This window comes from Urocitellus parryii, chromosome 13 (genome assembly GCF_045843805.1).
Source record: "Urocitellus parryii isolate mUroPar1 chromosome 13, mUroPar1.hap1, whole genome shotgun sequence".
In the NCBI taxonomy this organism is placed as follows: domain Eukaryota; kingdom Metazoa; phylum Chordata; class Mammalia; order Rodentia; family Sciuridae; genus Urocitellus; species Urocitellus parryii.
In genome coordinates, this window is record NC_135543.1 from 23031155 (window position 1) to 23058473 (window position 27319).

At 35.0% G+C, this 27319-nt stretch overlaps 1 protein-coding gene across 2 annotated transcripts in view; it reads right to left on the reverse strand.

Moving 5' to 3' along the window:
- Positions 1-8242: 8242 nt before the first annotated feature.
- The window catches only part of Smad4 (SMAD family member 4), a 50826-nt gene continuing 31749 nt past the window's right edge, over positions 8243-27319 (reverse strand). The window contains exons 10-12 of one of the 2 annotated variants that reach the window (XM_077792400.1): positions 26184-26352; positions 14258-14396; positions 8243-12880 (exon numbers count right to left, since the gene is read on the reverse strand). In XM_077792400.1, the coding sequence (XP_077648526.1) occupies positions 12669-12880; positions 14258-14396; positions 26184-26352 (520 nt within the window). In that variant the 3' untranslated portion in view covers positions 8243-12668. Of the gene's footprint in view, positions 12881-13628; positions 13777-14257; positions 14397-26183; positions 26353-27319 lie in introns of those variants that run through there. The other variant, XM_077792401.1, reaches the window with a different exon arrangement.

Genomic DNA, 27319 nt, shown 5'->3' on the forward strand with positions numbered 1-27319 from the left:
AACAATGACAAGTCTTAAGTGGGCACATCCCTTCATGCACATTTCACTTCTAAATATCTGTCCTATATAACTCAAAAAGGCTGTGAAAGATATTTATTATAGCAATTTTACATCTCCTGTACATATCATTAGGTATCATCATTAGGTAAGAAAAAGAAGTTGCAGAACAATATTTATAGCAAATCCATATTTTATCAATGGATTCTAAGACATATACTTTGTTACTTTTTCATCATCTCTTGAAAATCAGAAGGCAGCTTACAATCAATGGCATCTTTTAAGTCCTATTGGCCCACTGCCAGTCAAAAATGTAGCTATATTGCCTGAATATGTGATCCCTTAAAATTTTAGTTAACAAACCACTTAAAGATAATGTGAAGAAGGAACATGGGTCCATCTGTTGTCTGAAAACTTTGTTAATATCTTATAAGACCAAGAAAATGCCTGAATCAAAAATGGCAGAATGAAGGACTGGAGATACAGCTCAATGGCAAAGTGCTTGCCTGGCATGCACAAGGGCCTGGGTTCAGTCCCCAGCACAACAACAACAAAAAAAAAGAAAAGAAAATTGCAGAATGAATATTAGCAATGTGGAGATAGTAGTGAAGCAGTCTTGTAAGAAATGCTGCATCCCAAAATTCCTGGTTCTCCGAAAAATACAGTGTATGAAAATATGGATCTTAGCAACTCTGGCTAGAAGTCACTCAGGAGAGTACCATTTTGAACATTAGCAAATTTATTATTAATTAACAATTAACTGATTTCATTTATGTTTTCCATTTCATAGGAACATGAGATAGGACACACACAAACACACACACAAAAAAAGAAAAAACTACATGTAAAAGAGTCTACAACTCTTTCAATAAGTGTAAAATAAAAATTTAGTGAAAAGATAGCATTGGGTCATATTTAACAGGCAGTATATTCTCTTGGCAGCATGTGGTACATATTATTATTGATGGTATCTTATATTTAAAAAAATGTTTGTATTATGATGTCATTAGTGTTATCAGAAAATGAACTCAATACACTTATATATGTGTCTGATACTCATATATAAGTGTATTGATATTAAATGCATGAATAAAAAATTAAGTCTTAAGGATATAAATCATCTGTGAAAATTATCTTGGGGGAGCAAAATGGGGTGAGATGTGATCAGTAAAGAAAGCTTTAACATTGTATTCTATGTCTCTGAATTTTTACCAAAAAATGCACTGATCCTATGAGATTTAATATTTTATTACATATATTATTGCTATATATTACACATTACTAGATAGTATTATCACATAATAAATATATATATATTAAAATATATGTATATTATAAATACTTTATAATATTAAATTATAACACTATGAAAATTTAAATAGTAAGGTAATTTTATAAGAATATGCAAACAGATCAATGGAACTGAATAGAAAACTCAGAAAGAGCCGCAAGTGGGAATTTTAGAAGTGTGACCAGGTTGTTGGTTGAGATGCCAATTCTGTGCTATAGTACCATTCTGAAAAAAGCACAATGAGAGAATTAACTGTATCAACCATTAACACAGTGTGGTACCTGTACATGAATATACAGACAATGAAAATCCAGAAACACACTCAAACACATGCTGGGTTGAGGATGCAGCTCAATGGAAGAGTATGTGGTTAGCATACACGAGACCCTGGATATGATTCTAGCACACACACACACACACACAAAAAAAAAAAAAAAACATAAAGCAAAAGTTTGCTTTTTATTGCTGAATAGTGTTTCACAGATATATCAGTTTATTGAAGCAGTCATCTGTTGAATGACATCTGAATGGTTTCCAATTTTTAGCTACTACAAGTTAAACTGCTATAACATTTCAGACATGTTTTTATGTCTTTGTGTTTTATTACCCAGGAGTTAGTGGGTTGCATGGTAGGTGCATGTTTGGTAATTTTAAAAGAACTGCCAAAGTGTTTTCCAGAGTGGCTGCACAATTTTCCATCCTCACAAGCAATGTATAGTGATTCAATTTCTCTGCATCCCCACTAATGTTTGATGATGTCACTTTTTCATTTTGGCCATTCCAAAAGGTGTGTGATGATACCTCATGGTGGTTTTTAACTTGTATTTCTCTAATGGCTGATGATGTTGAACGTCTTTTTGTGTACTTATTTACCATCTATATCCTTTGGTGAAATGCCTCTTCATGCCTTTTGCCTATTTTAATTAGTTTGTTGGTGAGTTTTGAGAATACTTTTTATATTCTAGATACTAGTCCTTAATTGGATCCGTAGCTTGCAAATATTTTCTCTCTGTATGAAACTTCATCATCTTTTTTTTTGTGAAAGAGAGAGAAATTTTTAATATTTATTTTTTAGTTTTCGGTGGACATAATATCTTTATTTTTTTTTTATTTTTATGTGGTGCTGAGGATTGAACCCAGCACCCTGTGCATGCCAGGCAAGCAAACTACCACTTGAGCCACATCCCCAGCCCAAACTTCATCATCTTAACAGTCTTTCACAGAGCAAAAAATTTTTATTAGTTTTTTTTTTACATAATTGTAATACTTTTATGGGATAATTGTACACACTTTTTACTGTCTGACTATATTTTCCATATTTTTATCTGTGCATTATAATTGTACAAGAAATGTTTATTAGAAAGAACATTCGCCCTTTGGTTTTGGATTATTGGTTTATTTCACTTACCATGATGGTATCCAGGTTCACCCATTTACTGATGAATGTTATAAAATCATTCTTCTTTATGGCTGAATAATAATCCATTGTGTATATATACCACGAAATCTTTATCCATTCATCTGTTGATGGACATCTAGGCTGGTTACATAGCTTAGTTATTTTGACTTGTGCTGCTATAAACATTAATGTGGCTGTGTCACTATATTATGCTGATTTTACCTCCTCTGAATACATACTGTAGAGTAGGATAATTGGGTCAAATGGTTCCAGTCTAGTGTTTTGAGGAATCTCCATACTGTTTTCCATAGTGGTTGCATCAATTTGCAGTCCCACCAGCAAAGTATAAGTGTACCCTTTTCCAGAAGTCCTTGCCAACATTTTTACTTGTAATTACCAAGAGGTAATTGCTATTCTGATTGGAGTGAGACAAAATCTCAATGTACTTTTAATTTACATTTCTCTAATAGCTAGAGATGCTGACCAATCATATTTTTTTCTTTTGAAAGTGTCTGTTTAGTTCCTTTGCCCATTTTTTTAAAAAAAGAGAGAGTTTTTAATATTTATTTTTTTAGTTTTCGGTGGACACAACATCTTTATTTTATTCCTATGTGCTGAGGATCGAACCCAGCGCCCTGTGCATGCCAGGTGAGTGAGCTACTGCTTGAGCCACATCCCCAGCCCTCCTTTGCCCATTTTTGATTGGATTATTTGTGTTATTTGTGTTAAGCTTTTTGAGTTCTTTGTATACCCTGGAAATTAATGCAGGTGGCAAAGATTGTCTCCCATTACGTAGGCTCTCTTTTCGCACTCATTTCCTTTGCTGTGAAGAAACTTGTTAATTTGATGCCACTCCATTTACTGATTTTTTAATTTACTTCTTGCATTTTAGGAATCATGTTGAGGAAATCAGTTCATAAGCCAACATGTTGAAGTGGCGGGCCTACATTTTCTTCTAGTAGGTGCAGGGCCTCTGGTCTAATGATTAGCTCTTTGACCCACTTTGAGTTTTGTGCATGATGAGAGATGTTAAACTTTATTCCATTACATATAGATTTCCAGTTTTCCCAGCACCATTTACTGAAGAGGCTATCTTTTCTCCAATATATGTTTTTGGTGCCTTTGTCTAGTTGAAGATAACTGTATTTATGTGGGTTTTTCTCTGTGTCTTCTATTCCATTGATCTTCATGTGTGTTTTGGTGCCAATACCATGCTGGTTTTGTTATTACAGCTCTGTAGTATAATCTAAGGTCTGGCTCTGTAGTATAATCTAAGGTCTGATATTGGGATTTCTCCTGTTTCATGGCCTTTTTTTTTTTCTTCTTCTTCTTCTTATTTTTAGTTATACAAAACAGTAGAATGTACTTTGACATATTATACATACATGGAGTATAAATTCCCATTCTTGTGGTTGTACATGATGTGGAATTACACTGGTCATGTATTCCTATAGGAACATAGGAAAGTTATGTCCGATTCATTCTACTGTCTTCTTCACTTTTCTTGCTAAGGATTGCTTTGGGTATTCTGGGCCTCTTATTTTTCCAAATGAATTTCATGACTGCTTTTTCTATTTCTATGAAAAATGTCATTGGAATTTCAATAGGCATTGTATTAAATCTGTATAGTACTTTTAATATTATGGCCATTTTGACAATATTCATTCTGCCTATCCAAGAAAATGGGAGATCTTTCTCTCTTCTAAGGTTTTCTTCAATTTCTTTCTTTAGTGTTTTGTAGAGGCATTTCACCTCTTGTTAGATTGATCCCCAAATATTTTTTTTTAACTATTGTGAATGGGATAGTTTTCCTAATTTCTCTTTTAGCTAATTTATCACTGGTATATAGGAATGCAACTGATTTATGGGTGTTAATTTTGTATCCTGCTATTTTGCTGAATTCAATTATAAGTTCTATAAGTTTTCTGGTGGAATAATTTGGGGGTCTTCTAAATATAGGATCGTGTCATGGGCAAACAGAGAGAGTTCGAGTTCTTCTTTTCCTATTCATATCCCTTTTATTTCTTTCTTTTGCCTAAATGCTCCGGCTGGAGTTTCAAGGACCACAGTGAACAGAAGTAGTGAAAGAGGACATCCCTGTCTTGTTCCAGTTGTTAGAGGAAATGCTTTGTTTTTCTTCATTTAGAAAAATGTTGGCCTTAGGTTTGTTGTATATTGCTCCTACAATGTTGATGTGTATTCCTACTATCCATAATTTTTCTCATGTTTTAAACACAAATGGATGCTTTTTCATTTTTCAAATGCTTTTTCTGCATCTATTGAGATAATCATGTGATTACTGTCTTTAAGTCTATTTATGTGGTGAATTATAATTATTGCTTTCCATATGTTGAACCAACCTTGTATCCCTGGGATGAAATCCCCTGGATCGTGGTGCACTGTCTTTTTAATGTCTTTTTGTATGTGATTTTGGAGAGCAGGGTACCAAGGATTGAACTCAGCTTCACTCAACCACTGAGCCACATCCCCTATATTTTATTTTATTTTAAAGACAAGGTATCACTGAGTTGCTCAGTGCCTTGCTTTTGCTGAGGCTGGCTTTGAACTCACGACTCTCCTGCCTCAGTCTCCCAAACTTCTGGGATTACATGTGTGCACCACCACACAAAGCTATTTACCCACATTTTTACTGACCCTTTTTTTTTTCTTTCATATTGATATTCCACTTTCCTTCTTTTATCATTTCCTTTATGCCTAGAAAGAAAAAAGTTCCTTTAACCATTCTTTTAGGGTAGATCTTCTAATAATTACTCTGTGGTCTCCCTGAACCCATCCTATCCATCAATCGACAATAAATAGTGCCCTACAGAAGTATATCAAAATACAGATATAGAAGATACCCCAAAAGTAGGGTCAAAAGTAATGGAATTACTCTTTTAGAGCTGAAGGAAGAGGGCGCTGCAATTTATCAGTGAGACAATGGGAATTAAAAAGGCTTGAAGGGGGGTTGAGAACATTTCAACTTCTGGGACTGTCGTTTATGATAATTATAATGATAGGGGAGATGGAAAAAACAATTTAAGGATCAAGAACAAAGGGCAAAGAGAAATGAAGACTATACAAACTTCCCTTTCTCCTGCAGTACTCCACAAAGGATTTTTTTCTTCCTCAAAAATAATGATTGAATGCCAGTCTATTACTCTCTTCAAGTACTCCCCTAAAACAACTACAAACTTTTTAGGTGAGGAGTTTCTCGGCCTGATAAACATCTCTGAGACTCTATGTCAGCGAGATCAGAAATATTGATGTGGTCATGATATTTATAAGCCACTGCCATAGAACCTTACCTGACACACCTCTCTCAGTGATTCCCATCTCATAGAGGAGGCAAGCTGGGAGGGAAACAGCTTTTCTTAATCCTCAGATAGGCAATGACAGGGTCTCCAATTTCTGCTTCTTTAAGCAACCAGGTTCTCATAATCTCCCAGCACCTATATCTTCTCCAATCACTAATTCTACCTCCTCCTTTAGAGACAAATAAGAAAAGAATGGGGACTGTTATTCCAAGGTCATAATTGGAATGTCATATTTCCCATTCTGGTAGCCACAGAGCAATAAAGGAAAACATTCACCTCAAGTTTGAAAATTTTTAAAGTGATTAGGAACTCTTTCCAGATCCAAGACATTCACAAGCTTTAAAAAAAAAAAAAAAAAAAAAGAATGAGCACATAATGATTTTGGTTGGCTTTCTCTTTTAATCAAAAACATACTTTGTTACAGAGTTCTCAAGAAGATTCAACTATTTTTTTTAGCCACAGACTTCAACCCGGCAAATGTATACAGAAAGCCACAAAGGAACTAACTGGAGCTTCAGCTGACCAGTTTTCCCAAAAGCAGAAGCTAAGAGTGGCTCTTCTCTGGGTTTTGGCATAGCTGTATTCCTTGGGCTTTGCGGGAGGAGACAGAGTTGGGAAATACCATCACCAAATCTGTCCCTAACCCCCTAGTCACTTCTTCCAAAATGGGCTCTGAAGTCCACCAGGTTTTCGTCATCCATAAGCATTCACACTTTTTCCTTAAATCACATATTCAATGCATTACACAAAACCCCAAATTGGAGGAAGTTTGCTAACTCCATGGTTAGCCATTTAACTAATCCAAGCCCATGAGTCCTTCTATCAATGGCAAGCAGCCTTAGCAATAGCAGCTGGTTTCATCCCAACCTCTCCAGCTACTAGAGCTGGTCTCTACCAGGACTCCCCAACCCCCCACCTTCAACCCACCCTCAAAGAATTCTTCCCAGGTCCTTGAAAATGCCAAGTTCATAAACTATCCTCATCCAGGAGTAAACTGGAAGAGAATTCAGAAAGGAATGACCCAGCCAAAAGTTGTCAAAATGGACCTAAAAAGAACCAAAATAAAATTGAATTATCACCCACTGGTAATGTTTTGAATCATATAAACCATTTTAACAAATGCAGTTCAGAGGAATTACCACTTTGATCACAGAAGAGTTAAGGAACCAAAGACCCAAAGTAATGGCCTCTCATATCATTAGGCATTAACAATAGGTTTTCGATCCATTTTAGTTGAAAAAAAAACTACCAGTACAGAACACTTATAAGGATGGTATCATGCACATACTCTCTTAGAAGCTAGAATGTCATGACCCAGAAAAAAGCCTTTATAAACTTTGAACAGAGATGATGGAAAAATGAAGGCTTTCCCCCTTCTCAGGTTTTTGTTCTTATAAAGTATTTATTGCAGCCCCTAAGGTGGTGCTAGGCCTTTGGTTAAAATTAAGTCTTAAGAACATATTATGTAACCTCTAGTCCACAGGAGAACAGTAATAACATAGCAAGCCTAATCTTACTTGAATAACTGGGGCAGGGGGGTGGGGGAACGATACACACCTCAAACAGCAGAGTAGGTAAGAAAGAAATACAAAACTGCTGCAAGGTAGGCAAGGTCACTTAGAATTCAGAGCTGGAAGAACTAATCTAGTCCAACTCCCTCATTTTACAGATGAGGCAACTGAGGCCCAGAGAAGGTAAATGACTTACCCAAGGTCACACATCAAATTAGTGGCAGAGCACAAACTAAAGAGTGCAAATGTCTGGCCTAACCAGGAGCCATTAGTTTCAGACTGAACATGAACATGAACTCTGGCCTTACTGAAAATGCTTCTTAAATAAACTATGTGAAAAGTACCCATATCCACAGAGAGAAATGATTGTCTTCACCTAAGTTTTCTCCTTAGTCTTCCCACATTAAGGGGTGTGTGTGTGGGGGGGGGGAGTCCTTTCATTCATTCAAGTCTGATGTTAAAATCCCTGAAAACATCAGCCGTTACTTTAGTTACTCCTTGGGGCAGGTTATCAGTCACTCAATTTTCATAAAGGCACCTGTAGGTCAAAAGTATAGAGGAGGAAGGTAGAGCTGAGAGAACACCAAAACAAAACAAAACAGACCCTCTTAATTTCTGAGGTTTGTGTTGTGTGTCTAGTTTGCTGGTGTCCTCTAAGCAACAGTACTGCCTCTGGCTGTTGATGCTAATTTTGGAACCTTTGTAACCCCGTTTTTTGTATGAGCAGCACTTAACTGGAAACAATAAAACCTTTCAAAACATAAGGGGGAAAATATGAATATGACTCATTTCTCTCTACCTCAACCACCTGAAACTCACTCAGCAAGAATCAGAGAAGACTGGAAGTAGTCAAACTGATGTCAAACGCCAATGCACTGAAGTCCTTTTCAACACCTGACAGAAGAACGTCTTTTGAGTCCTGTCCCAGAATTTGTACTTCCATTTTAAAGAAAGATCTAAAAATTCTGGTTATCTGGTTTCCTTGCTCAAGCAGTTAGAAATAATAGAAAGGAAAGAAGAAAATACTAAGGAGAGGCACACAGGAAACGGCAGCTATCAGAAAGGAAAAAGTCCAGAAGAGAAAAAGGAGGGTTAAAATGACTGAAAATTCAAAACCAGAGCAGTCTGGGACATTTAGTAAAGAGAAAACAGTTTTGTCTAATCTTAGAAGCTCCTGAAGTCTACACAGACAGCTAAGTACAAAAGAAATGTTATATTCAGTATATTCTCTGATATACAGATTGAATAACTCCATCAAGAAAATAGCTTAAAAAGTTTTACTGCTTAGTAAGGCAAGTTTGTGGAAAATTTCATCCCATAGTGATACCAGATAAACAACCTAGCAACACTGGGACAAGTGCTAGGAATAAGGCTGGGCCACGGAAGCTAATAAGAATAAGGCCACTGACTTTTTACATCCTTCTTAGTATATTAATTAAGAGAAGAAATTACGTAGTTTTCAGAAGGAAAAGAATGGAAAGACTTGCCTAAGATCCTCCCAGCCTATTCTCAATAATCTTGCAAAGCAGGATTTAGAAGATTATTTACAGACTGCTACCTGCAACAAGATGAGTTTTGCCTTAATTTTTTTTTTTTTTAAATTTTTAAAGGCATTTCTTCATGCAGTGTTAGCTGCTAATCTCTGCCAGGTCCCACCTACAAAAGTTGTTAGCCAACTTCACATGTAATTGCTCTCACGTAGTCATTTACCTCAGTAACCTAAATTCACCATTTTACCAATTTACTGTCATTAAATCAAATGCTAATAAAATGACTGATGAAGGAAGCAAACTATAGAATCAGTTAAAAAGAATTCTTCCCTATTCAGAGAATAAAACTGCTCCTTCAAAAAGGGTTTGAACTTAATTGACTTTGTATAAAACAGCTAGTGACTCTTAACCAGTTACCACCAGATCAGGAGCAAAAATATTTTGCCTCCAGAGATATTTAGGGAGTATTAGGGGGAAAATGTAAATTTTCGTTTCCCAGATGGCCATAATCAAAAAGATACCTGCAATTCACCTTCCTACAATTAACAATAAACTTTTAAAATAAGAATTCTCATAAGAAAGACAGTATATTTTACTTTTCCTCCAAAATTGCAAAATTACTATTACAAACCATACCATACTCCCCCATAAAAATGGTTTTTTAACTTTGAAATAAGACATAGCCAATAATGTGGTGTTTGCTTAAAATTCCAAGTATTATTTTTACAACACAGATAATAATGTGTTGTTTATCTGGATGTTCAGGTATAGTTAAACTTAAGCAAGATCCTTCAATCTGTAACCCTGTACCATTTACAGGAAGAATAGGATTGGCAACCTAGTTAGTGGTTACAGCAATCCAAATGAGCCATGTTTCTAGAAAAACAAGGTTATATGGCAGTGATTTATCATCATTATCTTTGTATACCAGGGGCAGTAAATTATTTAAAAAAAAAAAAAAAAGACTCAACCCACAAAAACATATGCTCCCTGGCAAAAAAGGCAATCCCCTTAAGAATTCCCTTTGATAATGCACATAAAGGCACAAGACAAAAGTAGAATGGGTTTCTCTGGATGTACCTGGTTCATCTCTTTCAGCTTTCACTGAAATTCAACATTCTGAAAGACTTTGAGATATGAATTAGCTACAGAAACCCACCTAGAACCATACCCACATTATAATCAAACTCTAAGAACTGTAGAAACTATTTTATCCTAAAGTAGACGTAAAGTTTTAAGCCTAGTGAGAGTCTTTAGTCTTACTCAGAGATGACCACCTCTAAGAAATTGAAATACAGTTTAACAGCCACATTGTCGGGAATAATTGATAACATATTAAATATTTTCTCAAAAGCATGTGACAATCTAGGTACAAATAGAAGCAATTAATAACTAAAAGTATTTCTATATTTTATGGCTCTTAGTAGAAAGAAACCAAGAATGGTAGCTTGGCTTTGAAGAGATATTTCTCAGCAAATATTTTCCACATATTTTATGAAGATGATTAAACATGAAAACCTTCCTTAAAGTAGAAAAGGAAGCCACAGGTTATACCACTGCATGGTTAAGATTCTAATTAAATAATCTGGATTTTTTAAAAATCTGTTATTCTAAAACTCTCTCCTCTTACTCCTATTCCTCATTCATAGGAAAATGGACCTACAGATAAAATTTATAGAGAAGATATTCTTTTATAATTCTGCCCAAAAAGAAACCCTGAAAAATCATCAAATTTACACAGTTGAAAATTGGGTCTTTACCAAAAGTACCTGTGAATACTCAAGAGAAGTTGTTTTAAAAATAGGACATGTAATTTTGATCAAGAGCTATATTTCATCACAGCAATAAACAGTGGTTTCTAGAACTGTCTTATTAAGACCTTCTGAGCAAGGCCAAAGACTTGTTCATTTCAGCTGATACAGGAGGGCCACTATTCCTAAGTGTTTCTAGAGTTCAAATGTATAACACACCTTAAAGAATCTTTAAAAGCTTACAGAAGTCCTCTAAGCAAAAACTAAAAACATCTGAAAGATAATCCTTGATTTTATTTCACACTACTTTATCTTGTAGACAATCTATTTTCTATAGACAAACAGGCTTTTTTTTTTTTTTTTGTGCCACAGTAAAAGTTTAAAACAAAGCAAACAAAACAAAACAAAAAAATACTTTACACACGATAACAACATCCATGGGAAAGTCCTGGTAGAGTGTGAAGGAAAAACCAAAGCTGCCCAATACAATTGGCTGTTGCCTGTCACTTAGTAGAAGGTGTCTTGCCACTAAGATTGGACTCAAAGTGCAAAAGAACAAAATTTTAAAAATCAAACCTAGAGTTCAACTTTGTATGTTGAGATTCAGTTTTATTTATGCTACTAACTAGGTAAAAAGCATACATATTATGTCTGTGGTACAGTCAATACATCTGCAACTTTTCTACTACTTAAATTCTCTATACAAAGTCACTGCCGATTGTTATGATCAATGATGGCAAAGGGCTTAGAATAACCAAAAGATATAAAAAAGTTTGCAGTCTTGCCCCAAGATACAAAAACTGAATTTTAAACAATATCATAACATACATGATTTAAACGGTATTCCAAAAAAAGTCACACATCAAATCAAGTACAAAAATATCCAAACTACCTATTATGAACTGCAATGTTTCCATTATTCTGCACAGTATTTAACAGAGAATTTAGCAGTTCCAACACACTCATTATTTAGTCTAAGCACTGCACCTTTGTAGAACAGTGAGATATTAGGTAGAGTGACACTGCTTTTAGTGTTTTTTTTTTTAAAATACAAAACCTTTCCCTATGAATTAATGAAGGAAAAGAAATTCCTCTTCTAGGCTTCTTAGAAACCACCCTTGTGCCTAGATATACAGAAGAATACGACTACTGTTTAACAGGGCAAAAGTGTACTTCTTGATAAATAGTCACCCAATAGGGATAACAAATTCAGTATCTGTTACATTTCTTTGTCTGGTAATTTTAAGGAATTCTCAATATACACACAGATTAGTGTTTTGCCTTGGCAAAAATAAAACTGAAGTTGCAAGACAATCTGAATTAAAATCATCTTCACTAGTTTAACTTGCAAAAAAATATTTTGGATAAAAGGTTATAATACATTACTATCTTATTTTTTAAAATACAGAGTAAAGTTGCTCTCGGTAAAATTAACTCACCTGCATGGCACAATATTTTGGAGTAAAGTATGTTCAACAATAACAATTTGCACAAAAAATAACATAGGTGAATTAACTTTGAGAACTTCTCTGCCTTTAAAATCAATAATATTGAATTTATTCTGTAGAATAACACACATACCAATGTTCTGCACATAAAAGGTTCCAAGACATTTTAAAGGGCTAAATTTTCCAACACTGGAATGACTCCTTCATACATAACTGATAAAGACTTAGTAAGAATGAGTTCTTCCTGATCTTCAAAGTCTGCCCCATGCCTGAAAAGTTCTAAATAGGAAAAAAATTGTTTTAATCCAGTTTCTGTCTGCTAGGAGCAAGGCAGCAAACACATTTCAACCCTTTATGAAAAGATAAAGCAGAACAAAAATGAAATAGATCTTCAGGTTACAAACAGGATTGTATCTTATAGTCCACCATCCTGATAATGTTAAGGGCCCCCACAGTGAGAGACCTCAGTCTAAAGGCTGTGGGTCTGCAATAGGCATGGTGTGAAGTACTTCATCTAGGAGCTGGAGGGCCCGGTGTAAGTGGATCTCAATCCAGCAAGGCGTTTCTTTGATACTCTGTCTTGGATAATCCGGTCCCCAGCCTTTCACAAAGCTCATCCTGAGTATGCATAATCGACGAAGATCATCAACGCCAATGCCAGCAGCAGCTGAGAGACCTAACAGAAAAAGTTTGGAAGATGTTAGAGGAACATGGTGATCTCTTCCCATCCTCCCTACATTCTACTTTATTTTTCCCAGTATAAAATTTCTCTGTCAAAGTGGCAAAAGGTAACAGTAGAGCTAAACCTTATCAATAGGAACTGAAAACTTTTGGTTAAGGCAGTTTACATTCTACAAGTGTCTTCTACGTATTTCCAATTATAAAGTAAATTACTATAATCCAATAACACCCCAGCTATTTTTCTCATTAGAAATGGAGGTGAAAGGATAAGAAACTTGCTTTTAAGAGGTAGTATACATAAACAGGAACCTTACTATTTATCTAAGCAGCCTATTTTACAGTAAGACATGACTAATAATGAGAGTTAATATGCCTAGCTCCACTAATACACCTTAGATGACCCAGATGATGTTTATCTTGCAATTTCACAGTATAAAATATGCAATGGGGGCAGTTAGATGAGAATAAGAAAGTGAATACTAGTTCTGAATTCTTTAGGAAAAAACATGTTTATAACATCAAAGCTAGCAAATTAATCGTTCAGGTGCTCGATTTCTTTTTTAAAGATGAAACTCTCAATGAATGTCTTATCTATGTCTAAACTGTAAACTCCTGAACACAATGGAGACTCTGCATCTAATTTTTCAGTCAAAACACACAGTCATATAGTCATCTGCATATATCAATATTACCATGAAACTAATGGGAAGAATTTGCATGTACTGTAGAGAAACCTGCAGGGCCACTGCAGTTTTCTTAGCCAGTGTGATTTGCTTACCACACTGAAGAGGTTAAGAACAGGGGTTGAATGAATCACTAGTTATGCCTTCAGACGTGGAAGATGGGTGCCACGTGTTTCCATCATAAAAGTCTATAGTCAGGAGTTTAACTCTGCAGTAAAAAATTCCCCATCAGTGTGAAACCTGGCACACAGTTCAATTTTACCCTAAAATTAAAAAAAAGTCTACAAGTTATCAAAATACCACCCTCACTCAGTTTTCTCTCCATGCTTAGCATACTTTAAAAAAAAAAAATCAGAGAGGTGTCCAATTCTGAAAATGAAATATGCTTCTTAGTAGAATAATGCCAAGCATTTCAATGATTATAACCCACCCTGACTGGTGAGGCAGAAATCATTTTAAAAAATCAATAAAAAGGGGGAGACAGAACAATATAATAATAGCCCCCTTTATCCCAAATTCCCTTTTGATACAAAAAGAACACAAATGGCTCTATCCTAGACAAGGGCAACTATTATCATCCCAGGGGAAAAAAAAATATTTCTATTACTGCTTAAGGGAACTGATCAACTGAGTGAATCAAGATAAAATGCCACTATTATATTAAAAAAAAAAATCAAGAGCATACTTACTGATAGCTGGAGCTATGCCACCTACTGATCCAGGACCAGGGATGTTTCCTGCCACGGCTGCTGCTTGGGCAGCTGCTGCAGCTTGTGCAGTGGCCGCCTGCTGCTGCATCTGTCGATGACACTGACGCAAATCAAAGACCTTTCCAAAAAAAAAAATCTGTTTAATGTTATGAACCCATTGGAAAAGATTTAATACATCAAAATCCAATGAGTAAGTTATTGAAAATTCACAGCTTCATTTTACCTCCCACTAGATGAGATTTAACTAAAAATTTTAATTTCTATATAGATTATAACTAGAATAACACTAGTTAGGAAGGTTGGCTTAGAACTCACCAAGAGGAACATTTTACTGTTAGGAATCTGGCTGCCACAAACTGCAGCATTCTTTACCTAGTTAAGTGTGGAACCGCTGTACTGTCTTTGTGAAAAGCCACCTATCTGTGAAATTACCCGCTCTTCATAACCAAATTGATGAGTTGTCTCTAGGTTGGAGTTGATGGCTATAGTCTCCTGGTCAACATCTTTTGTTCCCATTCTTTATCATTTCTGGAGTTCATTGAACTACTTTATATGTTTGAAAATATTTATGATTTTAAAAGAAAGAAAAACAGCTTTGAATCCCATCCCTGATATCTGCTTATTATGTGTGTTAAGTTTTTTAACCTCTCTGGAGCCTCCTCAATTTTCTTATCTGTAAAATGAGTACTAAGTGTACATACTTTCATAGGGTTACTGTAAACTTGGCAGAGTAAACTGTCAATAAATGTTACTTATTATTTTGTTCTTGGCCTCACCAGTAGCCATCTTTGGGTATGTGTTAAGGAGGAGCTGGCTGACCAATAATTCCAGTGTTCTCTTTCAAGGAAGCCAAGGACTAGTATAGTAAGAAAGGGACTGATGTCACTTTTATCATGAAAATATTGACATGTCCTTTCAATACACAACAAATTATGGATAATAGTTCATATCACTCTTTCTGGGAAAAAGCCAACATCCTAAAATAATACATTTATTTGCAAGTTTAAAAAGCACTAGAAGATTACACAAAAGCTGTCATCTAGGAAAAGAAGATGAGGAGAAGGGTAGAAGCAAGGCTGCCCAATGTCAACCATTTTTTTAAATCATTTTAATCTCTGAAACCATGTAGTCACATTCCCTATTCAAAAGTCAACCAGTTGTTTAAAAATTCTCTGGTGGGCTGGGGTTGTGACTCAGCGGTAGAGCACTCGTGCAAGACCCTGGGTTGGATCCTCAGCACCACATAAAAAATAAATAGATAAAATAAAGGTATTGTGTCCAACTAGAACTAAAAACTAAATATTAAAAAAAATTATCTGGTATGCAGCTAAATGAGCTGCATAGAAACAAACTTAATTATGATTAAAATAAAAGAAACAGAATGCATAACTTACTATTTGGTGATACACAACAGCTTTAGAACCCAAACCATAAATTTTCAAATGCTTGAACAAGTTCTGATGGTCTTCAACCACAGTATTTACATAAACCAAAACAATATACAATAGTAAATCCCTCCAAGTAACAATCATATTCCTATTTATTTTTCTACTCAATATCTATCTTATCAAAAAGTCTTTCTTGATTAGTATCAATGAAATACAAAACTTAGGACTATCCTATTCTTTAAAGAGATATGAATTTTTCAAATATATATGTATTACCTGACAAACCTACAAAGTCCTAAAAAAAACTTCAAAACAGAGATCATGATAAAGTTGGGTTCTAGAAATCAGAAATCTCACAATGCCCCCAATAAAAAGCAGGACTTTCTCAAGATTTCATTAGATTGTGAACTCTTCTACTGGGCTATGACCATTAGAAGGCATGTTACCTAGCATGGCACAAAGCAGGCATAAACATCTTAAGAGCTGAATAGATACATAAACACTTTAAGAAAGAAGAAAATTAATAAACTACTTTTTAGAGTAGTTTTAGATTTAGAACAAAACTGAGCACTTAACATTCTTGCTATCTGAAGGAGTTTAACAAACAGCATTGTCACTACATAAGAAACATCAGGGTTGGGGTTTTATTTCCCCCACCCCCACCCCTGAACCAGGGATTGAACCCAGGGATGCTTTACCACTGAGCCACATCCCCAGCCCTTTTTATTATATTTTATTTGGAGACAGGGTCTCAACTAAGTTGCTTAGTGCCTCGCTAAATTGCTGAGGCTGGCTTTGAACTTTCAATCCTCCTGCCTCAGCCTCCCAAATTGCTGGGATTACAGGTGGGATTATAGGCAGGTGCCACCACACCTGGCAGGGTTGGGGCTTTCAAGTGCAAGACCCTGAATTCAGTCCTCAACCTGGGGGAAAATAAAAGAGAAAACGCCCATATATATTTTTTAAAAATGCCTATTCTAGTATGTAGGACTAGAATAACATGATAACTAAGGCTGGTTTTCAAATTCTTCTTTCAAAGAAAAAAAAAGATCAAGTAAAGGAAATATAAAATCTTAACTACTTCATCTGGGTTTTGTGTTCTGGATTTCATTAAACTACCTTATTCACTAGTTTATCTACAGAGTCCCTGCCATCACACACATAAACCTCCCCAACTAATGACATCCCCACCACAGTGGCACACTTGTTAGAATAAATCAATCTAGAGTGACACAAAGTCCACAGTCACAACATAAGGGCTCACTCTTGGTATTGTACATTCTATGGGTTTGCACCAACTTATAATGATGTATATCCATTATCATAGTTTATCACACACTTTCACAGTACTAAAAATCCTCTATGTTCTGTCTATATTCATTCCTGCCTCCCCACTATCCTCTAGTAACTGATCTTCTTACTATCTCAATAGTTTGTCTTTTCTAGAATATCATCTGGTTGGAATCATATAGTATGTAATTCCTCCGTGTCTTTTCAGTGCCTGATAGCTCACTTCTTTTTAACATTGATTAATAGCTCATTGTCTGATGTACTACAGTTTATATATTCACTTACTGAAGAACATCCTGGTTGCTTTCAAGTTTTGTCAACTATGAAAAAGGTTATGGTTTTTGTGTGGACTTAAGTTTTTGATTTGAGTAAATGAAAAGAAATGTGACTGCCAGATTGTATAGTAGGAATATGTTTAGTTTTATAAGAAACTGCTACACCATTTACCAAAATGACTATATCATTTTGCATTCTTACTACCAACAAATCAGAGTCCCCATGATCTCACCAGCATTTGATTTATATGTTGACCATTCTAATAAGCATGCAGTGGTATTTCATGACTTTTTTTTGAGAGAGATAATTTTTTAATTTTTAAATTTTCAGTTATCAGTGGACACAACATCTTTATTCTATTTGTATGTGGTGCTGAGGATCGATCCCAGCACCCAGCGCGTGCCAGACAAGTGCGCTACTGCTTGAGCCACATCTCCAGCCCCATATGACTTTCAATTTCATAATGACATATGATGTAAACATCTCTTCAGATGCTTGCTTGCCATCAGTGTAACTTCTTCAGTGAGACATCTGTTCAGGTATTTTGCTCATGTTTTAATCAAGTTTTTTTGTTTCCCTATTGTTGAATTTTAAGAATTTGTATATTTTGAGTAACAGGGAAGACAGTAGAAGGTGTCACACATAAATTTCCTTTGCTCATAAATGAATACATGACTAGTATTAAGTCCACATTATGTAAAAACACAAGAACGAGATCCCAATTGGAATGGGTTTTCTCCATGTATGTATGTCAAAATATGCCAGGTGCAGGGGCGTATCCCGGTGGCTTGGGAGCCTGAGTCAGGAGGATCATGAATGAGTTCAAGGCCAGCCTCAGCAAAAGTGAGACACTAAGCAACTAATTGAGACCCTGTCTCTAAATAAAATACAAACTAGGGCTGGGGATGTGGCTCAGCGGTCAAGTGCCCAAGTTCAATCTCCATATATACTCAAACTGTCATATATATCTAACTTTATTTTATTTAATATGGTGATGAGGATCAAACCCAGTGCCTCGCACGTGCGAGGCAAAAAAACTACTCTATCGCTGAGCCACAACCCCAGCCCCCCCACCCCGTCATGTATATCTAAAAACAACAAATTTTTTAAAATAGTCCTTTATCAGTAGATCAGCAATGCCTTTGGGAAATATTTTCTTCCTAACTGTGGCTTGTCTTCTCATTCTTTTGACATTGCCTCACACAGAGCAGAAGTTAATGTTAATGAAGTACAGGCTATCAAATGCTTTTCTTGAATCATATCACTGAAGTTATATCTAAAAAGTCACCACCAAGGTCATTTAGGTTTTCTCTTATTACCTTATAGGAGTTTTAGAGTTTGTATTTTAAATATAAGTCTCTATAACCACTTTTTCTTTTTTATTAACATCACTAATCAAATACTGTACACATGTAATATTATTTGGGAGTAGAGAATAAAACTTTCCTATAAATCTTTTTGGTTCAAATGTGTTCTCAACACTCCCCTACCATGAAATCATTAAAAATACAAAGAAATCACCACAGACAGGAATGCTACAATTATATTATAAATAATCACATCTAGGATTGTTTTAGCCAGATCTATGCTAACACCTGCAGCATATACTACAAGCAAAGAAGAAACCTGAGGACTTTTATCTGTTATGTGAGGCATCTATTCAAGTATTTTGCTCATGTTTTAATCAAGTTTTTTTGTTTCCCTACGGTTGAATTTTAAGAGTTTGTATATTCTGAGTAATAAGACAGAATGAGTCACACATAACTTTCCTTTGCTCATAAATGAATACACGACTAGTGTTAAGTCCACAATATATACAAACACAAGAATGAGATCCCAATTGGAATGGGTTTTCTCCATGTATGTAGTAAAGTAATTGTACATCTTCTCCATGAAGATGTAGTAAGAATGATTCACTAGGCACCTTAGCAAACCTTCCTTCCATAATGGACTATTTATATAATTACTATGTTCAAACCAGAGACTTAAAATTATTCAGTTAAACAGCACTACACTACTGAGACCTGAGTGGTCTCCTGATTTTACACCATAATTGATACACTACACAAGAGAAATCTGTTATGCTGGATAGTAGAATTCAGGCTATCATTGAAATGGTACCTTCTTCCTTTCACGAATTTAACTAAGCTGTTGATAATGGTAACTCAAAGTAATCAAAGCCTTTAAATGTTCTTTTGGCTCAGATCCAAAAAATACTTCCAATCACCACCCTAAGCTAATCAACAACTTGACTCTGCTTTCATTTAATTAATCATGTTTCCAGTTAGTGACTCTCATGAGTTTACTACAAACTTATTATATAACAGGTGAATGTCTTACAAATGTCACTGCCAACATTTTCAGGATATTGTGTTTCAATGAAGAGTCAAATTTTGGCATTTTTCTTTCACAAGGCTTAATTGCAATCCTATATAATTAACACGAGGAACTAGTAATCCGAAAGGAGAAAGAGATAGTGGTATTGGTATCTGGGGCACCTGAATGTAAGAATGCATTAAAGACTTGCTAAGTAAACTGACTTAGAAGTAAAAAAAAAAAAAAAAAAATCACAATATGTAGTAACTGGGAATAAAGTTAAGTGAGGTTCAAAATACCCTTCAACCAAGCTCACCTATGGTTTAGAAGCATCTTCTCCCTCCTTCCCCTAACATAACTGGACTCAATATCATCCAAGAATGCAAATCATAATCACCCATGAGTCTCCACTTCAGAGCCACTAGGATGGCTAATATAAAGAAAGCAGGAAGTGATATCAGCCAAATTAATTGTTATATTTCATGTATATATGAATATGTAATAATAAATTCCTTAATATGTACAACTACAATGCACCAATAAAAAATGAGAAAATAAAAAAAATATTAAAAAACTGGAACCTTCGCACTGCTTGTGGGAATTTAAAATGGTATAGCCATTTTGGAAAACAGTCTAGCAGATCCTCAAAAAATCACACATACCTTATGATCTAGTAGTGCCGCTCTTAGGTATATTCCCAAGACAAAGAAGAACCATGATCATGCATATATTTGCACAAAAAAAGCCCATAAGCAGTTTCAGTTATAATATAGCCAGGAAGTAGAAATACACGTCTATCAAATGGTAGATAAACAAAATGGAATTATTCAACTATAAAAATAAATAATATATATACACATATATCATATATTATATATTATATATATATATATATATATATATATATATATGAAGCTTGAGACATTATGCCTAGTGAAAGATGAAAGCCAAAAAAGACATTTTATTAATCCATTTATATGTAATGTCCTGGATAGAATATAGAAAGACTAGTGAGGGGGCTGAGGTTGTAGTTCAGTGGTAGAGCACTTGCCTCACACATGTGAGACACTGGGTTCAATCCTCTGTACCATATATAAATAAAGTAAAGGTATTGTGTTAATCTACAACTAAAAAAAAAAAAAAAAAAGAAAGAAAGAAAGAATGAAAAGAAAGATTAGTGATTGTCTAGAATGATGGGGAATGAGGCCTGGGGGTGACAGCTAAAGAACATAGAGTTTCTTTCTGGGATGAGGAAATGTAATTTTGTGGTGATGGTTGCAAAATTCTGTGAATATGCTAAAAATGATCAAATCATAAACTTCAAATAGATAATGTATATGGCATGTAAATTATGGCTCACATCTCAATACAGCTCATGAAAACCAGATTTCCCAGTGCTAAAGAAATACAAACAGACTTTATTTTTGAAAGTAAAAGAACAAGGCCACCTAAAAGAAAAGTCAAACATTTATTTCATTCAAAGTCTTTTTGACAAATAAATTAATTATGCAAGACTCTGTATTACTTAAGCTCAATTATTTTAAATACTACTCCATATCTGGTAAGTTCATAAATACTGTTTGGCACACAGTAGATGCTCAATATTGTAGTTCCCTGCCACTTACTTTAAATTACATGCATAATCCAGAGACTTCCAATCAAGATGGATGCGTAGGAATATAAAAGCCCCTTCTCTTTCTGCTCCAAAAACTTTAGAACAGAAAAACTATTAAAAATAAATATCCTTTCTAGGCCAATCATATAATATAGATAGAAGTACAATGTACTGGGAGTAACCAAACAATCTGAAGAAAGAATTCATATTTCCCAATTTCAAAAGTTATTACAAATCTAAGTAATAAGATACAGCACTCCTGGCATAAGGCTAGACATACAGATCAATGAAACAAAGATGAGAGTCCAGAAATACACTTTTACATTTATGGGCTAATAATTATGAACTGATTTTTCATCAAACCTCATTTAGATAATACTTTCTTAAATATGACATTAAAAGCAACCAAAATAGAACTGAACTATAACAAAACTAAAAATTAAAAAAATTTTGGTGCTACAAATCAGATTATTAAGAAAGTGAAAGGATTTCTCCATTTGCACTTTTGACATTAACAAAGAAATCAGCAAGATACTGGTAGCAGCTGCTCCTTCAGACCAAAACACCTAAACCTAATGTTAAACCTGGAATATCAAAACCACACTGAACCACAGACTGACTTGTTGAATTCCTAAGGAACTAGAAAAGGGACAATCTTTGTAAGACAGCCTGGTCCCTCAGTCAGCTTTCCAGATCTTTTCCCATAATTCGGCTTTCACTGGAAGTTTTTTGGTAAGAGAAGGAGGGCATTGAACAACCTTAATCAGAAGTAATAGGCTCAAAAGCTCCCCACTGCAGCTATTAATGTCCTTTAAACCTCCAAGAGGTTTAAATACTTGCAAATCATGTATTGATACGGACTAGTACTCAGAATATAAAATATTCTAATGCCAATAAAGAGAAAACAAAAGTCAAACATTTATTTCATTTAAAGCTTTAAACTTCCTTGTGTCTTTGAAATTATGCAGGCATATGATATGAGAAGTAAGATACGTCATGCCCATGTAGAAGCCTTTACTAGCCAGTGATTAATTTGCTCTCTCTTTCCTCCAGGCTCAGTAATGCTGGAGACTCCCGGAATGAGGACAACATGGGAAGAATCCTTACCCAATACATGATAGGCAGTATGATTGAGAAATAGAACGATGCTATTTGAAGTCACCAAAATTTTAGAACTGATAATACTGCCTTACAACCTAGCATATTCTGATTGTAATGGAATGAAACTTGGAGAACTATGGGAGAAGGTGAGCCCATTTTGCATGTGAGAGAAACATGAACCACTAAGAGCCAGAGGACATGTGGTAGATGAATCCCAAAGATTCTCATCTCTTGGCATTCACATGCTTGCATAATACAAGTCTCTCCCTAAATGTGGGCTGAACCTGGTGGCTTGATTCTGATAAAAAGAATGCGCAAAAGTGATGGAATGTTAATCATGAGATTTGATTACTTAAAAAAATAAAAATGTGGCATCTTTCTTGTTCACCCTGTCTCTCTCATTCACTCGGAGCCTTGGTCCAGGGAAAGTCAGCTGCCATGTGCTCAGCAGCACTACAGAGAGGCCTACAAGGCAAAGTATTAATTTCTATGGCTTATATCAGGTCTTAAAACTACTCTAATTCTGGCTGATACCTTGATTGCAGTCTTATGAGAGATCCTGACCCAGAGATACCCAGCTAAGTTACCTCCACCTGTGACCCAGAGAAATATATGAGATAATACAAGTTTACTGTTAAGAAAGAAAGGAGGGCTGGGGTTGTGGCTCAGTAGTAGAGCACTTGTCTAGCATGTGTGAAGTACTGGGTTTGATTCTCAGTACCGCATACAAATAAAAAAAGAAAGAGAGGAAAGAAGGGAGGAAGGGAAAGAAAATGAAAAGACAACCCAAAGGATGGAAGAAAATACTTGCAAATCATGTATTGATAGGGACTAGTACTCAGAATATAAAAAGAACTCTTAGAACTCAATAAAAAGAACCCAGTTGAAAAATGGTCAAAAGATTTGAACAGACATTTCTCCAAAGATATACAAATGGCCAACAGTACACAGAGATGCTTAACATTATTACCCACTGGGGAAATGTAAATCAAAATTACACTGAGACACTGCTTCACATCCTTTGGAAGGCTAAATCAAAAAACATATACAATGGGGCTGGGGATGTGGCTCAAGCGGTAGCGCGCTTGCCTAGTGTGCGTGCGGCCCGGGTTCGATCCTCAGCACCACATACAAAAAACGAAGATGTTGTGTCCGCTGAGAACTAAGAAAAATAAATAAATGTTAAAAATTCTCTCTCTCTGTCCCTCTCTCTCTCTCACTCTCTCTTTAAAAAAAATATATATATACAAGTGTTAATGAGAATGTGGAGAAACTGACACCCTCATATATTGTTAGTGAAAATGTTAAATGACAATCACTTTAGAAAAGAGTTTGGTAAATACACAGTCACCTTACAATAAAGCAATTCTAATTCTAGGTACATGTTCAACAAAATGAAAATATACATTTACCCAAAAACTTAGAAAGAAATGTTCATATAGCAGTAATATTTGGAATAGACATAAAGTAGAAACAACCCACAGATAAAATCCACAGTGAAGATCAGAGACTAAAGACAAAGGCACTAGGGATAACAAGACCATAAGCAGAGGTAAAAGCCAGGAATTCACCTTCTTGGAGTAATATGGAAAGGGACAATAGCCAAGCACTCTGAGGGCTACAACTAGCCACCTGCCCATCAACCAAGTGCTGGTAGAAATGCACATAGGAAAAAAATAATTGCCCATAACAGAGGTTAAGTAGCAGAGAAACCTACACAATGAGAATTAGGCCCTGAGCATATCTGGGGACTGGAATGCAATTTCTTCAAAATTCCCCTACCTTGTGATTATAAGATTTGATTCTGAAATGTGGATGCCAGATGCCAGGCAAAATTGCCCTATGAGTAAAAGCAATTACACAGGAAAAAATAAAAATTGAATTATTTCTTTCAAAACAAGTTTGCCAACAAATACAAAATGGGCTACAAAGTATAAAAGGAAACACAAAGCATTAAAAATACTAACAAGGGACATATAATCAAATATAAAAATTCCTTGTAGAAAAATTAGAAAAAAACAAAGTAACTCCCAGAGATAGTTCCTGGTAGGACATTTTGCACAGACATTTTAACAAAAATGTGATCATACACTATATATATGTTAAGAACCAACTTTTATATGCCCTGAATATCCTATCAATAGATATAACAATATTTTATTATTCTATTCTATTGTTTTAATATACCAAAACTATAACTGATTCTCTATTGTCAAAAATTTTAACAGGGAATCACAGTGAATTTTGTTCATTAAAAACAACATTGTGATTATGTTTTTAGAAGTCTTCATGAATTAGAAATTCATATGGAATTACTCTATAAGCCAACTAGTATAATCTTGGAATTGGTTTTAAATTACTCCAGGAGGATAAGGGTAGGGAAATTACATGGGTAAACAAAGATTGGTAAAATGTTAGTAATTGTTGAAAGCAGATGATAGGTACATGAGGTTTGTTATTTTCTCTGTATTTGCTGTTTGAAAGTTTCACATTAAAAAAAAAAAAAAAAGACAATATCCTTTAACTGAACCATAACCAAAAATGGTATATTAGGTTCACCACTGTAAGGTAATTAAGCACTTCCATTTTCATAGTTTCTATCTAATTATAGTATTTGTATCTTATGCAGCCTCCTAGGAATAAGTCATAAGATACAGTTAATTCCACTAATGTACAACAGCTGATAACAAAGATGTTCAGGATGACTGAAAAGTCTGAAATTAAAAACGTATTTGGCATAATCACAACCATTTTTCTCATCTAAGAACAGTGTATGTTATAAACAAAACTGAGTTGAATATTTAATTTGTAATGAGCAGTGAAAAATATCTCAGGTTTCTCAGGGTCTTGATTTGAAATGCATTTTATTTTAGAATTCCCTTCCATAAAATCCCAAATATTGGTCAAGAAGAAAGTCTAGGCTGGTAGTGTAGCTTAGTGGAAGAGAACTTGCCTAGCTTGCACAAGATCCTGTGTTCAACCCCAGTCCCATTTAAAAAAAAAAAAAAAAAAAAATACCAGGGGCTGGGGTTGTGGCAGCAGTAGAGCACTTGCCTAGCATGTGTGAAGGCCCTGGGTTTGATCCACAGCACTACATATAAAAATAAATAAAATAAAGGTATTGCATCCAACTACAACTAAAATAAACATTTCTTTTTTTTAAATGCCAGGTGTTGTGGTGCACACCTATAATCCCAGTGACTTGAGAGACTGAGGCTGGAGGATCACAAATTCAAGACTAGCCTCAGCAACTTAGTGAGACCATGTCTCAAAATAAAAAATAAAAGGACTGTGAATTTGACTTAGTGGTAAAGCACCCCTGGGTTAAATCCCCACTACAAAAAAAAAAAAAAAAAAAAAAAACCTGAAATTGCAGTCTGGATTTTTGCCAATTTTCATGTCAAAGGAATATAAGTTTGGAGGTTTCATTCAATATTTTCAAGTCTATGTTACTCCAAAAAATTTTAACAAATCTGTTAAAAAAAGAGAAAGACACAAAGGCAAGCCATGAAACTAGATATAACTGATATATCAATAAACACCTCCATGAAAGGTGTTTTCACATATACACCCACAAAACCCACAATTTTTTTTTTTTTTTTTGTACCAGGGATTGAACCCAGGGGTGCTTAACCACTGAGCCACATCACCACTCCTTTTTTTATATTTGACTCATTGAGTTGTTAGAGCCTTGCTAATTTGCTAAGGCTGCCTTTGAACTCATGATCCTCCTACCTCAACCTCCAGAGCTTCTAGGATTACAGGCAGCTGGCTTTACAGGTATACGCCACTGCACCTGGCACAAGTTTTTATTATGCATTGATGTAAAACATTTTTCTATTCCTCTCACCTCCACTTCAGTTCTTGAAGCAACAAAGAGGTTTGTAGCCTAAAATATTCAAATTAAATTGCAACTAACCTTTATATACGCACTTGGGTAGATCTTATGAACAGCATCTCCAGGTGCACGTCCAGCTTCTCTGTCTAAGTAGTAACTCTGTACAAAGACTGCATGGTCACTAAGGCACCTGACCCAAACGTCACCTTCACCTTTACATTCCAACTGCACACCTTTGCCTATGTGCAACCTAGAAAGACAAACATTATATCTTAAGTATTCACAAATAAATTTTAGTTCAGATTATACTGCATATTCAATATTGAAAAATTAAAAAGAATAAAGAAAGGACATAATACAACACCATTATCAAAAGATAACCATGGTTAACTTTTTTATATTTCTTTCTTTTCCTATTTATATATAATAAAAATATACATAGTGCTTGCTATGTGTCAGGAACACTTAACATGAATTATAATTTAACCTTCACAACTAAATAAGGTACATACTATAATTTCTATATTTTATGAGTTACACTGTCCAGCAATATATGGCTATAATTAAAAATTCAGTTAATCACATGACCTTTTTTTTTGCACCAGGAACTGAACTCAGAGGCATTTAACCACTGAGTCACATCCCCAGCCCTTTTTATTTTTTGAGACAGGCCTCACTAAGTTGATAGGGCCTCACAAAGTTGCTGAGGCTGGCCTTGAACTTGAGATCCTCCTGCCTCACCCTCCCAAGCCACTAATATTACAGGTGTGTGCCACCTTTGTATAAGCCATATTTTAAGCACTCAAAAGCTACATGTGGCTACTGGCTAGTGAATTGGACAATGCAGATATAAATCATTTCCTACATCTCAGAAAATTGTAGAGAGTAACTTGCCAAAGTTAGATAGCAAATGTAAAACCAAGATCATGTGCATACACACACATATCCTTTAACAGGTGAGATCAAATAGCCCAAATTATGCATTTTCACATCATCTTTTCTGTTTCATTATATAAACATTTTAATGATTAAAAAAATTGTAATGATTACATAAAAATAGGTTTATCATAAGCCACTTAACCATTTCCCTTTTATTACCAATTTTTCGATTTTTCATAACCTTCAGAAATATCTATTCTCATGATATATTATTTCCTCTCAATAGATTTGGAGAAAATAATACATTATCAAGAAATTGAAATTTGGAATCTAGTTTT